Consider the following 14,301-nt stretch of genomic DNA (forward strand, 5'->3'; position numbering starts at 1 on the left):
TTATTGGGTGCATCCGTATTCGTCAAGTATAATCCACCCGCCTTAGCAAAAAAAAAAAAAAGAAAAAAAGAAAAAGAGAGCGAAAGAGAAAAAAAGAAGAAGAAAAGAGGACTAACATGAAAATCTCAACAAAAAAAAAAAGAAAACAAAAGGATAATTATAGAATAACGTTGCTACTTTCTCGTGTTAATAATTATCGTTGTTCTAACAAAATAACACATATAAGTTGGGCTCCCATCATCCTCTGTACAATTGCGAAGCAAAAAGAATGCAAGATAAAATAAAAAATCTCTCATGTTCTACATGTAAACAAGAAAACCCAAGACGAAAAAACCCTAATTGGATTCGTGGATGGTATCAAGCACGGGTCTCCACTGCCGGTAACCACCAATCCTTTGACCGGAAAATCCGGTGACCGTCCCCTCCAAAAACCCCTCCTCCTCTCTACCGGCTGCCTCCGGGAGCACCCGGCTCCCAAACCCAAGGGACTTGTTTCCCTTCCTCCTCCTCCTCCTCCGCCCACCCTCGACGGCCCCGACCACATCCGCCATCTGCAGATCGGAAAGCCTGGACCCGACGCGTTCCGCCGGAAGCAGCAGGTACACCTCCCCGGGCCGCAGCTCCTCGTGGGCCCGGAGACCGGACACGCGTCGCGTCCTCACCACCTCCTCGGCACGCGCCACCACATGGCCGGGGGCCTCCAGCATCAGCTCTGCCGTGACGGCGGGAATATCGACGCGCCGGAGATTCCCCTCGGCGTCCACCAGCTTGGCCGAGCGCGGTCTGGTGCTCCTCGGAATGCACGAGGCGTGGTTGCCCATGGATATTTTCGAAGACCGTGCTCTAGCAGCCTCTACTCTCTAGCTTTAATTCTTCTCGAGGAAAATCTCGAATCTTCAGCTGTGAAGACGAGAGCTCGGCTTGGGAGATGGGTGAGGAGTTGGGGACGAGGGTAGAGTATATATAGGGAAGAGGAAGAGGAAGAGGAAGAGAAAGGCAGCGAGAGTGGCGTGTGGAAACCTAGTGGTGAGGCCGCGGAGTGGAAAAGGATTTGCTCTGCTGGCGCCTGGCGGTCAAGTGGAGATCTCTGACGTCTCCCGTGTCTTCTTGAGAGACCGGGGTCAACCATCGGCCAAACTCTAATGTGGCAGAGAGGTTTATTTGGACGCGCTTAATCCCTACTTTTTCTTGTGCTGTTTCTCACGTTGTTCGGCTCCGCTTCGGACTGACACGAGGAAATGGCAGAAAGTGTGACTTATATTCATCAAAAGCCAATGTTGAGTTTGACGTGCACTACTATTACACATGTAAAATGCACCCAACAATTTAAAATGAGAATATTGGACCAATGTTGTAATCTTATTGGTCAATATTTAGATTATAGTATATTTTTTCACTTATATATTTATTTATTTTTTTGCTAAAATTGGAAGTATCATACATAACATATACGGATACAGCCAAGAAAGTCAAAAAAATAAAACATCACGAAAATCGGCAGGCAAGTATGCCTCTCCCTCCCACAGGAGATCTTCTGAATGGTTGGCAACAAAGGAAGCCACCCAATCTACCGCCCCATTAGCCTCTATGAAAATATGCTTTGCCTGAATCCTCAGCCCTCCACAAGCCATGGCCCGGATATCTCGCAGCAAGGGGTGGTAATCATCGAGCCCCCCGAGACCTGCATGATCCATCTAATCACCGTCGTAGAGTTCCCCTCCAAGAGGACATCCCTCCCCTGCATAGCACACCAAACATACCGCATGCCAAGCCAGGCCGCTCTTAGCTCCACTCTTGGTACCGAGGTATCAAATAAGTGGCAACCCTCATCCGCAATCATCCTAGAGTCCAGGCTCCTGACAACGAAACCCGCACCTCCACTTCTACCGTCCTGCAAGACACATCCATCGAAGTTGACTTTGAGGAAACTCGAGGGTGAGAGCTCCCAAGTGAAAAACACCAAGCGGGGCGCTTCACGAGCAAATGTAGAGCCCCAGATGTCCCGAATTGTTGAAGGTCTATCCGACCAGATCTCTTGAGAGGCCTCCGTCGCCAGCAATCGTGCTCTCTCCACTACCACCTTCGGTGGGGGGCAACTGTTTCCAAAGGTCCATGCATTCCTCACAGGCCAGATCTGATAAGCAGTGTAGGTCGCCCGCATGCCTCTGGTCTAGACTGCGAGGCCTCGGACAGGCGTCAAAGAACCTGGAGAAAGGCCTCCGCATGCCGCCAAAGCTCCGTGGGGAACTCCGCTCGCCCCCAGGACTGTCTAGTCCGGTGACACTGGAAGATTGCATGGTCCAAGGACTCATCGGTCTGGCACTCCGGGCACTGGAGGTGGATACCTATGCCCTCTCGAACAGCAAAAGTCTCGTCGGCAGCATACCCCAGGCAACTTTTCAAAAAAATAACGTCACCCTAGGGTGTAGCCCCAACCGCCAAATCTAACCAAGGTCCATCCCCAACTGCCCACCATCATGAACCATGTAGAGGACATCGGCTACTCTGACTCCAGTTCTGCTCGAGGAACTTCAAACTCTGACGTCAGGGAAGGGGTGCCCCGGAATCGGCAGCGACCGTATCCGCTCCGCAAGTGGCTCCCGAACATCTGATCGGGCCGGTGGGTGTCCCACCCCCCACATCCGGGACAAATTAATGCATATAGAATGAATGCGAAAGAAAACATTTTCTCACCCAAAAAAAAGGAAAGAATGTATTTGTCTTGGAGATACGCCTAATCAATTTTTTTATTGACCGGCCAATTTCAAGATCCACATAAAAAAAATTTGGCTTTGATCGCCAAATGTATAATAAGTTTAAAGAGCTCGAAAAATTATCAATTTCAAAAAAAGAACATCCCAATTGAATGACGCCTAAGCAAATTATGGCCACCAAAAATTTGGTATATGATTTGACATCTTGATACGGCAAATCTTACTCTTGGACTTTCTAATCTTCTCCGTACTAGCCAAAGTGATTTATATTAAATCCAATAATCCTTCTAAATCAAGGCTCTTTTTATTAAGGCATTTTAGCTTTTGCTAAATTAGAATTAGAGATAGAAAAACACTTGCTTTTGATTTTTGTAGTTGAACCAATTAGCTTTTCTTTGAAAACTGACTCTTTTGATCATTCGAAAAGGCCCAATCCTCCTTCATCTGAGTTCTGTGACCTTCTTCTTGATGACACAATTATCATCTAATAACTTTTTTTTGCGCTACCAGTAGATCATCCACAGCTGATCGTACTAGTTCCTGGCCTTGGTCTGCATCTCATATAGGACCAAATAGCTTCATCCAATATAAAACTAGCTCCCACTCTTGGAAGTTGCATTTCACACCATATTTATCGTGTCAATCCTTATATTTGTGATCTATACAGCTATGCCGTAACCTTCTGATGCACCTTTCTCATGTTCTCGAGGAACTATTGAGCTCGTTTTTGAAATCCCTCCTCCTTGCTAATCTTTGGTGAAGAAACAACTACGTACTTGACTTCTGAGTGGAGCTATAGCTATCTTGATTGTAGATGGACCGGAGGTATGGCAGCTTATCTTCCCTAGTCTTCAGAATTCAGATCCGATAATTCCGCTCCTATGGTGATTTGATTTTCCTTTTTTGAGTGTCCAGAGCAAAGGACTACAAAGGTATAGTTCCTAGATCCAAATGATATCTCTACCTTAAATAGATGCAACTTTTAAGTTCTTTTGATAGGAAGTACATATATTTAAAGATGGTATCTTTCTGATCTAATTGGTGGCTATACTTTCTGGTCCGGAAAATTCTATATACACTTATACAAGGGATCACATACAAAATCTCTTGGATTGTTGCTTGCTACGTGAACACCATGACAACATTAACTTCTAGCATATAATTATGATTTATTATACTGATTCAAAACTTGTTTGCATCATAAAATATGATAATCCTAAATATATTATGGTATTTTACAGTTTAATAATTAATTTTTATGAAAAATTAATCGTCTCCTTTCTAAAATCTTTTTGTATTGATATCTAAAAATATCAATAATTTCAACATATTTCTATAGCCATATATTTTTTAACGTTACTTAAAAACAGATAAATCATGATTCTTTTATTCATGCTGCAATTAAAAGATAATAATAGCATTTAATATATATTTTTAATACTTTATATATTATATATGTCATTTAAGTAGTTTTAAATCTTAATATATTTTTAGTAGTTTTAAATCTTAATATATTTTTAAAACAAATCAGGTTGGATCCATGAACCAAACTTTTGGTCAAATAGATCTCCAAATAAGTTTAATAATTATGTTAATTACATCTTAGAGCTTTATTTGCTATCTTTTGATAATAAATTTTATGCCCATCATGTATAATTATGTCATTTATTTAATTTTTCATATTGAATTTCTAGTGGACATCCAATTTATATCCAAATGATGTACGACTTATATCCATATTCAGATGAAAAAATAAATATAATTAATATCCGACTCATATCTATTTTTATTTAAAACAAATATATCTAATTTATATCCTTGTTCATTATGAATATTTATTTTGATATTTATGTAATATCCATATTTGTATCATAAAAAAATATAAATACAAAAGTATATACAATCTATATCCAAATCATCTTCAACTCTCAAATTTATGAAATCAATTAAAATCGGTTGGGTTTCAAAGTGTAACCTCTAAATCGACGCAACCAGCGCACACCCCTGCTCAAACATGCCTGCAGCTTACGTCCAAACAGCCATGCGTAGCGGCCTGTGGACAAAAAATTAAGGGGATTGAAACCTTGAACCATGCAAGGGCCATCAAAACTGTGTCCGTGAAAGGAGGAAAAAATAAACATGAATGAGCAACTTGACTCATCAGCAGAAATAACATTACATGACACTTTACACTGTTTTGACATTCCATTTAAATATACCGTACCGTCGCAACTGCTGGTTCAACAACCCAATGGAAAGCAGAAAGCCTAAGAAAAGAAACAGTTTCAATCGAAACCCGACTGATAAAAATCATGGCAGACGATGGTTGTGAGGTTTTGTTCGGTCTACTTGATGTACTGTGACAGCCACTTGAAGCCATCGCCATAGCCCATCTTGCGCACGATGCTGCACATGAAGACCTCAAGGGGGCGGACATTGGAGTCCGCCAGATTCACCTTACCCTTGCCGGTGGTGAAGTTGCTCAGGCCTAGATGGTAGCGAAGCTCCTCCTCGGATGCTGCATATGGAATATCAATCTTGTTACCCAATATGAGGAACGGCACGTTCACCAGGGAGTCATCTGAGAGGAGGGCATCCAGCTCCTTCTTTGACTCTGCAAATCTCTCCTTGTCAAAGGCATCCACTAGGTAAACCACCGCATCCACCTGCCAACAAAATAACGCACCAACTGTTTTTAGACATGGAAATCAAAGAACCAACCTGCAACACTTCAGAATCAACACTGGGCCAAAACTACAGGCAACGATTGCAGAAGGAATAACCAATGTCGGCATAAAAAAGATCCCACTGGATCATCACATAGGAAGCTTGATCTGTGCAAGAGACATGAAAGATCATTTGACCAAAAAGCAGCGGCAAGCGGGACCATCTAAAGAACCATAACGACAACCACAACCATCTAACCTTTCCCTCGGGGTCAGGTAAGTAGGACCATATAAATGAGAGACCAAATGCCAACGATTGCCTTGTAACTCAGCATATATAATAGAGTTAGCATGCCATACGCTTGTTCAAACATTATTCGACAGCTTTACAATGAACATATATTGTAGACATCCATGGGTTCTATGGTATACCCATCATGCAATTCATCTCTACATTTAACTTTTTATGAACTTTTAAAATAATCACTCTATTGTTGGTTGTTTTACAGAATTTTTTATTATAATGCTTAATTTGACCTTTGCAGCACACAAACATCATCGGATCATGGTTCAAGGCCCTAGTTACCTAAAGTGGGAGCAGATGCAGAGACGATACTGGGTGCAGGTTCAAAGAAGCGCATCCCTTGAACCTTTTTTTGATGAGAGAGAGAGAGAGAGAGGAGGAAAAACCTAGGAAGCAAGTACAATAGCGAGCTTCCTAAGAGTTTCCTTGGTGGGTACAATGCCCTAGAGAGATGTTTCCTGCTGCAGAAGTCAAGACTTGTTATTATGCTTACTTTTTGCTATGTCATTCCAAAGCTCAAATTCAGCAAGGTGTTAAGAGTTTTTTTAATAAATTGCAATAAAGAGACGTATAGTTAGAATCTTAAGTATTATAATCAGATACATCGCTTCTGCAGATATCCTCAGATTAAACCAATGGGGGATAAACAAGATACCAGCAGCGGGACAAACAAAGAGTCATTAACTTATACAAACCATTCAACCTGGGTCATTGTTAAACTTGGATGTTCAAAGGATATCTCTTGACAAAACAACTACTATGTTAAATTTGTATGTATAAATATTTGAACTTTAAAAAAATATTTTATTTGAGTAAGCGATGCAAGTGTTAAATAAAAACTATTATTCCCATTATATAACAACTGTTATAACTGAGTAACAATCAGAATAGCCCTTATTTATTGACCCACTACGCATGTAAATAACATACTGGACCTCCTCCAAAACTGCCAGAATGGTTGTTACAACATTAAAGCAGGCATTAGTTTTTAGCCTATGCTTCAAACATGATAAGATGCAAAACAATAGCACTTATAGAAGCCTCGTGCATGTCTTATCATGAAACACAGCAAGAACTTTGACATAAATTGAAGACTTCACGAACAAGAGAAGACAAAAGATTCCAAATAGTTAAGCCTGTGACACAACAATAAATAAACTAATAAACCATAACAATGTTCTATGTTCAAAATCCATGTCTTCTTCTTCTTATTTTCTTTTTTAAAATCAAATATGCAATTATGCACCATATTTTTTTCATATAATGAATGAAAATACTTAATAGTGGAGGTGACAGCACAAGTCATTTGACTCCACAAAATGGATATTCATCTTCAAAAGACAAAGATCATGTAATTTACATTATTCAAATAATTATTTGGCAGACAATTATGATAAATCTATTACAAAGGACCAAGAAAACTTATTTGTCCAGTGATCTGGAAAGGTCTATAGACTGTATTTGGACAAGCATGATAAGTGCTAATGTCAAAGCAATTATAAGCGTACGACCCACTTTGGGAGATATTAGGGAACCCTTTATGGCAACAGACCTTCATCTTAGCACGCTTACTTTAGGTTGTAGAGAGGACCGTCGAATGAGCAAGCTGTTGATAGGAACCCTTATGATCAGCTCAAAATCCACTTCACTTGATTAGGAAGCACACCAAGCTAGAACCGACCTAGGTTGCTTTAGCCAGCCCACTTAAGCTTGAAATATGAATAAATCATTAATCAATATAATTTTATATATTATTTTAGTTATTTTATCTATTGATATATTATTATGATGTTTACTAAAGACAGAAAACTTTTACATGTAAAGAATGTATCTTAACTATATATATAGTTAATTAACTATATATATACATATATAGGTCAGGTCCTTCAACTATAACATTGAAATATAACAGCAGAAAGTAGCCAAAGCTCTCTCTCTATGTGTGTGTGTGTGTGCACGAGCGCTTGCAGAGCCTTGAGGGACTTCAGGCTCTTGCTGTATCTCTTAAAGAGGCTGTTCCTGATCAGTTAGAGTAATGCTCAAAATTTAATGAGATAACTCGATCTTAACTGGCTCCATCTCAGCTCATTTACACCCTTTGTGACAATCAGTCTTGGGCATTGTAACATTTAAAATTCCTGAATTTTTTATGAACAAAATAACTGATGAAACCCAAATGATGACATCTAACAGGATTCTCTTTGGTTCAAGCTCCCCGAACATTTGTCCATGTAGTAGACTTAGAAAGAAAACACTATGTTAGCACAATGGAAAAAAATTCTGGAAATAAGGTACTCAAATCAATACCAATTACATCAAGTACAAACTCTTAGAAAATATATGAAGTTAAAGGTGCACTTAGCACTTGGAACAAGAGGTTCCCCAAATACAGACCACCTTGGATCCAGTATAGGAACAGCTAGAGATGAGTGGAAGTTTCTCCAAAGAATACATGAAATGGAAATGCACATCATAGTGTTATGCAGCAATTGAATTTCCTACATCTTGTAACAATGATTATTTAAAAAAATTCTAAAACTAACTATGCTGTATGGAGAAGAATGCTGGGCATTCAAGGTCCATAAGCATAAAAGAAGTGCATCAAAAATAATAGCGAACAAATATTGATGAGAGATTACGAAGGATAAAGTTAGAGATAAGATCAGAAAATATTCGTCAGAAACCCCAGGAGATGAGCAACATAGATGATAAGGCTAGGTGATCAGTGTTAATTCATAATATTACCCAGCTGTACAAATCACAGTATGAAATCAAGAATTGCAAACTTTGACTATGAACCAGATGTCTGCCACCTGTAAATTAGTATAGAATTAATGCCTTGTCTATAAAATTTTAGAAAGAAATGTTAGTGATAATAAAGAGCTAGCTTTTCATTACACTCTCTATATTGAGGCTCAATATATAAATACTGATTCATCTCTGAGGAACTATAGCCATAGAACCATAATGGAAGATAACCTTAGGCTCATCAAGAGATTATTGTTTCCTGACAGCTTAGAAATACCTCAGAAGGTTAGATGTGCCCCAACAAGAAGAAAAATAGAAGTTGAGCACTTTTAAAGAGAATATACAAACGAAAGAATATCTTCATGAAAGACTACCCTTACCCAAACAAATACTATCAATATGATATATATTCTACATAAAGATTGGATGGGTGAAAGAGGATATCTCTAAAGGATGGATGATATGGAGATGCACACACATATTTTATCCAAGCATCAAATAACATCAATACAATTTCTATAAAATGAATCAACACTGCCATTGGGGCAAGTGGCCACAACGATGTAATCAGACTACTCCCTTGGTGACATTCCTTGTGTTACTTTAAATTGCAAGTGGCATAGGACTTATCCTTGTGTTACTTTAAATTGTAAGTAGCATAGGACTTATCCCTTGCTCCATTAATATCATTCTCCCCCAACCTCCAGGCATCTAAGAAGTTGAGCGTAGCATTGATGAGTGTCACTATAGACGCACTTAATCAAGGATCTCAAAGGTGAAAAAAAATTGATATAGAAGGGGAAGATGAAATCAAAATTGGATAATACAATGAAATAAAATAGAAAAACACTTCCAATTTTGAAGGGCATGGCCTTGAATTGGAAGAAACAGTAAATTTGGTCAACACAACCAAAACACAATTTGATAAGGCTTTTCATTGAGGTTTTATATTATCTTTTAAGATTGAGATATAGATTTTAATTCCCACTTTGGAGAAAATAGAGCACTAGATTCAGGGAAAGTTAGAGATATATAGGTGAATGCTTGGCTTAAGTCTTCGGCATGGCAAAAAAGCAAAGCTTACTATATCAATGAAATTTTGCTTTGCTTATTATGACAATAAGTAAATAAAGATTGTGCACTGTTGCAAATGTCTAGCCTAATTAAGTCTTGAGAATAAAACAAGAATGGTCTACCATAGTTGCAACTTGAACTTTTCCTGCTTCAAAGCTAATAAAGAAGGTTGGGCACAAGCGACTGCAATGCAATGAGGTTGGAAAAATTAAGTGATAACTCAATTCAAATGAATTTTATCAGGTGGCATCGACACAAGAAAAGCAAAATTGGGGGAAAACTATAAGATCAGACAAGCATATGATGAGGGAAAAAAATGACTTTAAAACAAAACCAATTTAGTGGTATAACCTATTGCATAACTACATCCAGTCATCCAGATATTTAACAAATACATACACCAGACACCACACTCATGCTCTCAACTTCCAAACATTAATCATCTATAGCCTATCGAGCACCAGTGAAACAGAATACGATAATTCAGTGTGGTTAAACTCAAAGGCCTGACTTTTAGCAGCTGCATACAAGTCAGACATGTTGATTAAGAAGTTTAATGAAGTTGCATCTTTGGGAAGAAAAGAAAATGTCTTTTCAGAGCAGAAAAGTAATAGAAACAGCAAATTTTCACGTTTATATACCATTTATATACCAAACATGTGGAGAATGAGAAAATTTAAAGAACCACAAACACTTCAAGTTGCTATCTCTATCTACAATTTCCACCAGCATCTCATGGTAAAGGGAAATAAATCCACCTTTGTACTGTGTACATACGAAAAAGATCATAGGAAACTAGTGACCAAACTAACATTGCAGCCCTCTCTCTGTGAGAATTTGAGAAATAATAAAAACGGCGCTGCTTATTCTTAAAGAACTCCTGCTCAAAAAGATTGTTTTAAATAATAATCGTCAATATTAAAGAAAACAAATCCACGGAACCGTTGCAAAAAGTAGAAATCAAAAAATAACAACGCCAATCTTCCGACGAATCAAAACATGGATCACATAACTCAGCAGAAACTATAACGTAAATAAGCCTGAGAGAAACATATTTGAGGTCAGCTTATGAAGAGAATCGAACCTTGGCATAGTAATCCTTCCAGACACGGCGTGCGATCTGATGGCCGCCAAGATCGAAAGCCTTGAACTTGATCTTCCCGATGCTCAGCTCCTCTGACGTCGGATACTGGGTCGGCTGATGCTGAACCAGTCTCTACTCATACCAATATCCAAGAAAATTTCCCAAAAAAAAAATCCAAAAAAAAGAGAAACTAAATAATCTGAAAAACTGATAATGTCTGCAAGAACTAAAAATAACCACCGGATCAAAACAAATCAAGAAGAAAGTAAGAAAAAAATAAAAAAGAAAACTTCAGAGAACCTCGTCCTTTAGCATGTGGAGAAGCGTCGTCTTTCCGGCATTATCGAGGCCGAGGAACAAGATCTTGGCCTCTTTCTGCCAGAGTCCCAAAGAGGCTAGGACGCCGTAGAACCAGTCTATAAGGAACATCGTCGCCGGCGAGAATTTACCACCGACGCGGACGGATCGCTCAAGTCACCGAAAAACTCAGCCGGAAATTCGGCCGGATGAGATCGGATCCGCCGATCGGAGGCCCTTCCGATCCCGATCTGATAGCCGGAAATCCAAGAAAACCCAGCAGAAAAAAAAACCCGAGAACGATAGGAGACGGAGAGCCGCAGAGCGACGAAACCCTAAAGAGAGAGAGAGCTACAGAGAGGGAGAGAGAGGCTTCGAATGGAGACGAACGCGCAGGGGGAAGGTGGGAGATTACGTGGCCTTCTACGAACTCTGTTTAGACTTTAGGGCCATCTATGAATGGTGAGCTGTATTCCCTTTACTTGATCGGCCGGTTTCGCGATCCACTGTACCTCGACCGAATTCGCCGTTTCGCTCGCTGGAGACCGGTTGAGGACCGGGAAGTTCCGGTTCCTGTGGTCGTGAGTCGGCGACCAATAGGAAAGCGAGGACGGGTGAGCGCCTCGTCATCAACCGAATCACCTCCGTCCATTTAGAATCTAACGGCACAATTTCTTTTAGGTCCCAATAGATATTTTCCGTTAGTCGGTTTCTCCAGTCCCCCTAAAAAAAGCTATCAAACGACCGCACAAAACGGTCCATACAATACGGACGGTGGATGATGTCATTGGCCCGTGAGAAAGCGGGTGTTGAGTGGAAGCATCAATCACCATCGTTCATTAGATAGATGACACTACTGATGTTTTAGATCATCTGATGACAGCGTTAACCATCAACCTTCGACGCTTACCCGGAAGTTGACATCTAAAGGAACTCTTGAGACGTTGGATTGGAAACGAACGGCTGGAAGTCATTTTTTTAAAAAATACTGAGTAGAATCCGGCGAGATCGTGGGTTATAATGTCTCGCAGTAACAAAATATGCGGCCCGTTGCCTTTGCATATGAGCAACGACAACTCGACAAGCGACGCACAGATGTGGGGATGTATATCCGAGATCAATTATTCCTAGGGAGCAGAGGAACGGAGTCGTCATTCTGGAGTTTGTTTGGGCGGTGGGGATTCCGTATCGGAAATTTGGAAGGGCCTTGGGATCTACGAGGTGATCGTTGCATGACGTGGGCGTCTGACTCACGCGATGCACGTGTGTTGAAATAGGGAGCGGACGTGTTATTTGACTTTTGGTCAACGCTGGTAGGCGAGTTGATGCGATCTTTCACAGCCCTTCCGGATTGTCCGAGCGGTCGGAAATTTGGTTCCAAAAACCATCGGGAGAAACTGAAATATTTATCCAACTTATCTTAATTTTTAAATATACCGTATTTATTTGCTGATTTAATTTCCTCTTCCTCACATATTTGAAATTTCATTATCAGCATATCATATTTATTAGTAACATTTATTTTAACTTTATTTTATTAGCAGTCCTCTTTGCATACAGGGATAGCAATTGGGTCACGAAAAAATCCAACTTAGTTAATAAATAAGTAATCTTCTCAACTTGTTAGTCTAATCTATATGATTTATCTAACATGTTAATCTATTAGCATATGTAATAAAATAGGCCTATATAAATGAGCTAGAAGATCGTAATCTGAACCTAATTTAATTGTTAAATAATGTAAATAGAATAATTTATTCATGGTCCGAACTTGCTTAACTTAAATTGCAATCTGGCTATTGCAGGTTGAACCTGGGTCGAAACAACAATTGGGTCACATTTTGCTGGCCCTCGCCCCGGGGTATTTTGCTTGCAACCCCCTCTACGGACTAAAAATTACTAAACATTGGCACGTGCCTCCTGCGTGACTAGCTAGCTCAAGAAGGGTACCGAGAAATAATTTCCTCTACTCCAAAACCCTAACCTAGCCGAAATCGACCTGGTTCCGTGAGAGATCTACGCTTTGTTTCGGCCTTCTCAGGTATCACCTTCCATCCGATCCACCTTCTTTCGCTTCGTTAGATCTGCTATGCGGCAAGATGGCAGATTATTGTTTCTAATATCGATCTTCTTCCCCCCCGAATTTGCTTTGTATTTACTTTTTATTTGTTTTTTTTTTTTTTTTTTTGGGGGGGGGGGGGGGGGGGGGGGGGTGGTTCAGAAATGGCGAAGTCGAAGAACCACACGGCTCACAACCAGTCCTACAAGGCCCATAAGAACGGGATCAAGAAGCCCCGGAGGCACAGGCAAACTTCCACCAAGGGGGTATGGCTCTCTTTCTCTTTTGCCTCTCTTTTTAATCTATTCTTATTTCTACTTTTCATTTTTTCTAGTTCGCCATCTTGGATCTTTATTTACACGTTTTTCTTTTGTCTACTTGATAGATCTAAAAACGTTGTCTTTTTTTCCTGTTTTTATTAATTTTTATCAACGCTTATTTCTATGGCTTTTATTTTTTTGTTTGATTTTATATCTCTGTTTTATTTCATATATTCGTAGATGGATCCGAAGTTTCTGAGGAACCAAAGGTACGCGAGGAAGCACAACAAGAATAACGGAGCGTCGGGCTCTGAAGCTGAGGAGTAGAGCATGGAATATAAGATGGGGTTTCTTTTAGAATTGTCGCAAACTAGAGTTTTGTTCTAATTGCACCTCCGTATTGACTCGCGAATTCTTCTGAAAATTGCGTATGCTAACGTTTTATTTCAACTTGATATGCACTAGCAGCTGATACTGGGAACTTGTTTCAGCAATTATTTTTGTTAAAGTTTAGTTACATATTGAGTCTTTTTACTGTGCCAATTATCTTTTTCTTTCCTTTTCTTTTTATTGGTTCTGATGAGTCTGAGTTCCAATTACAAGGTTATCGTGATGGTTTCTTGCATGTGAAGGAAAATGCCTGTAATTGTGGTGAAGTTAGATGGCTTATTTTCCCATGCGGTGAACTAATTTTGGCTCTGGGTGTAACCAGTATATGAAAGAAGTCACCCTAACTTCATATGCTGAGTGCTGAGTCGGATATACATCATTCTTTTGCAATGGTTCTTAGATTTCACCCATTTTGGGTGTGGATAGCGATAACTGGTACAAGTTTTATCTCACTTCTGGACACTGCTTTGATATACTATCTATCCTATAGGCTGCTAACGTATATTCTTATTCAGTTTAGCTCGAAAACTTGCGAGTTTTCTTAATCATTTGAGCCATGCCTGTTGGCATTTAGATGTTTTTGTGGAGATTTCATGTGGTCGTGGACTGTGGTATACTTTTTTAATTCTTGTTTGTTCTTTCATGGAAAGAAACTGGGGAAGTATGCTGCTTAATATTAGTGACTGTTGGGGGACACGGGGTTTT

General features: G+C 39.7%; 3 protein-coding genes across 3 annotated transcripts; 1 reads left to right on the plus strand and 2 right to left on the minus strand.

Moving 5' to 3' along the window:
- Nucleotides 1–157: 157 nt before the first annotated feature.
- Nucleotides 158–955, minus strand: LOC103704646 (uncharacterized). The gene has a single exon (XM_008788016.6). It carries the CDS (start codon nt 819–821, stop codon nt 336–338), a length of 486 nt encoding a protein of 161 aa, XP_008786238.2. The 5' UTR covers nt 822–955; the 3' UTR covers nt 158–335.
- A 3,893-nt stretch (nt 956–4,848) lies between these two features.
- LOC103704647 (small COPII coat GTPase SAR1A-like) lies at nt 4,849–11,341 on the minus strand. The gene is made up of 3 exons (XM_008788017.5): nt 10,891–11,341; nt 10,591–10,722; nt 4,849–5,380 (listed from the first exon to the last, which is right to left on the minus strand). The coding sequence occupies exons 1-3, from the start codon at nt 11,017–11,019 to the stop codon at nt 5,060–5,062; spliced, it is 582 nt and encodes a 193-aa protein (XP_008786239.1). The 5' UTR covers nt 11,020–11,341; the 3' UTR covers nt 4,849–5,059.
- Nucleotides 11,342–12,768: 1,427 nt separating this feature from the next.
- LOC103704648 (large ribosomal subunit protein eL29z-like) lies at nt 12,769–13,749 on the plus strand. Its single transcript, XM_008788018.5, has 3 exons — nt 12,769–12,928; nt 13,109–13,212; nt 13,447–13,749. The coding sequence occupies exons 2-3, from the start codon at nt 13,111–13,113 to the stop codon at nt 13,531–13,533; spliced, it is 189 nt and encodes a 62-aa protein (XP_008786240.1). The 5' UTR covers nt 12,769–12,928; nt 13,109–13,110; the 3' UTR covers nt 13,534–13,749.
- The last annotated feature ends 552 nt before the right edge of the window (nt 13,750–14,301 follow it).

This window comes from Phoenix dactylifera, chromosome 17, assembly GCF_051530095.1.
Source record: "Phoenix dactylifera cultivar Ajwa chromosome 17, Ajwa_hap1_PhDact_Kaust_v1.1, whole genome shotgun sequence".
Classification (NCBI taxonomy): Eukaryota; Viridiplantae; Streptophyta; class Magnoliopsida; order Arecales; family Arecaceae; genus Phoenix; species Phoenix dactylifera.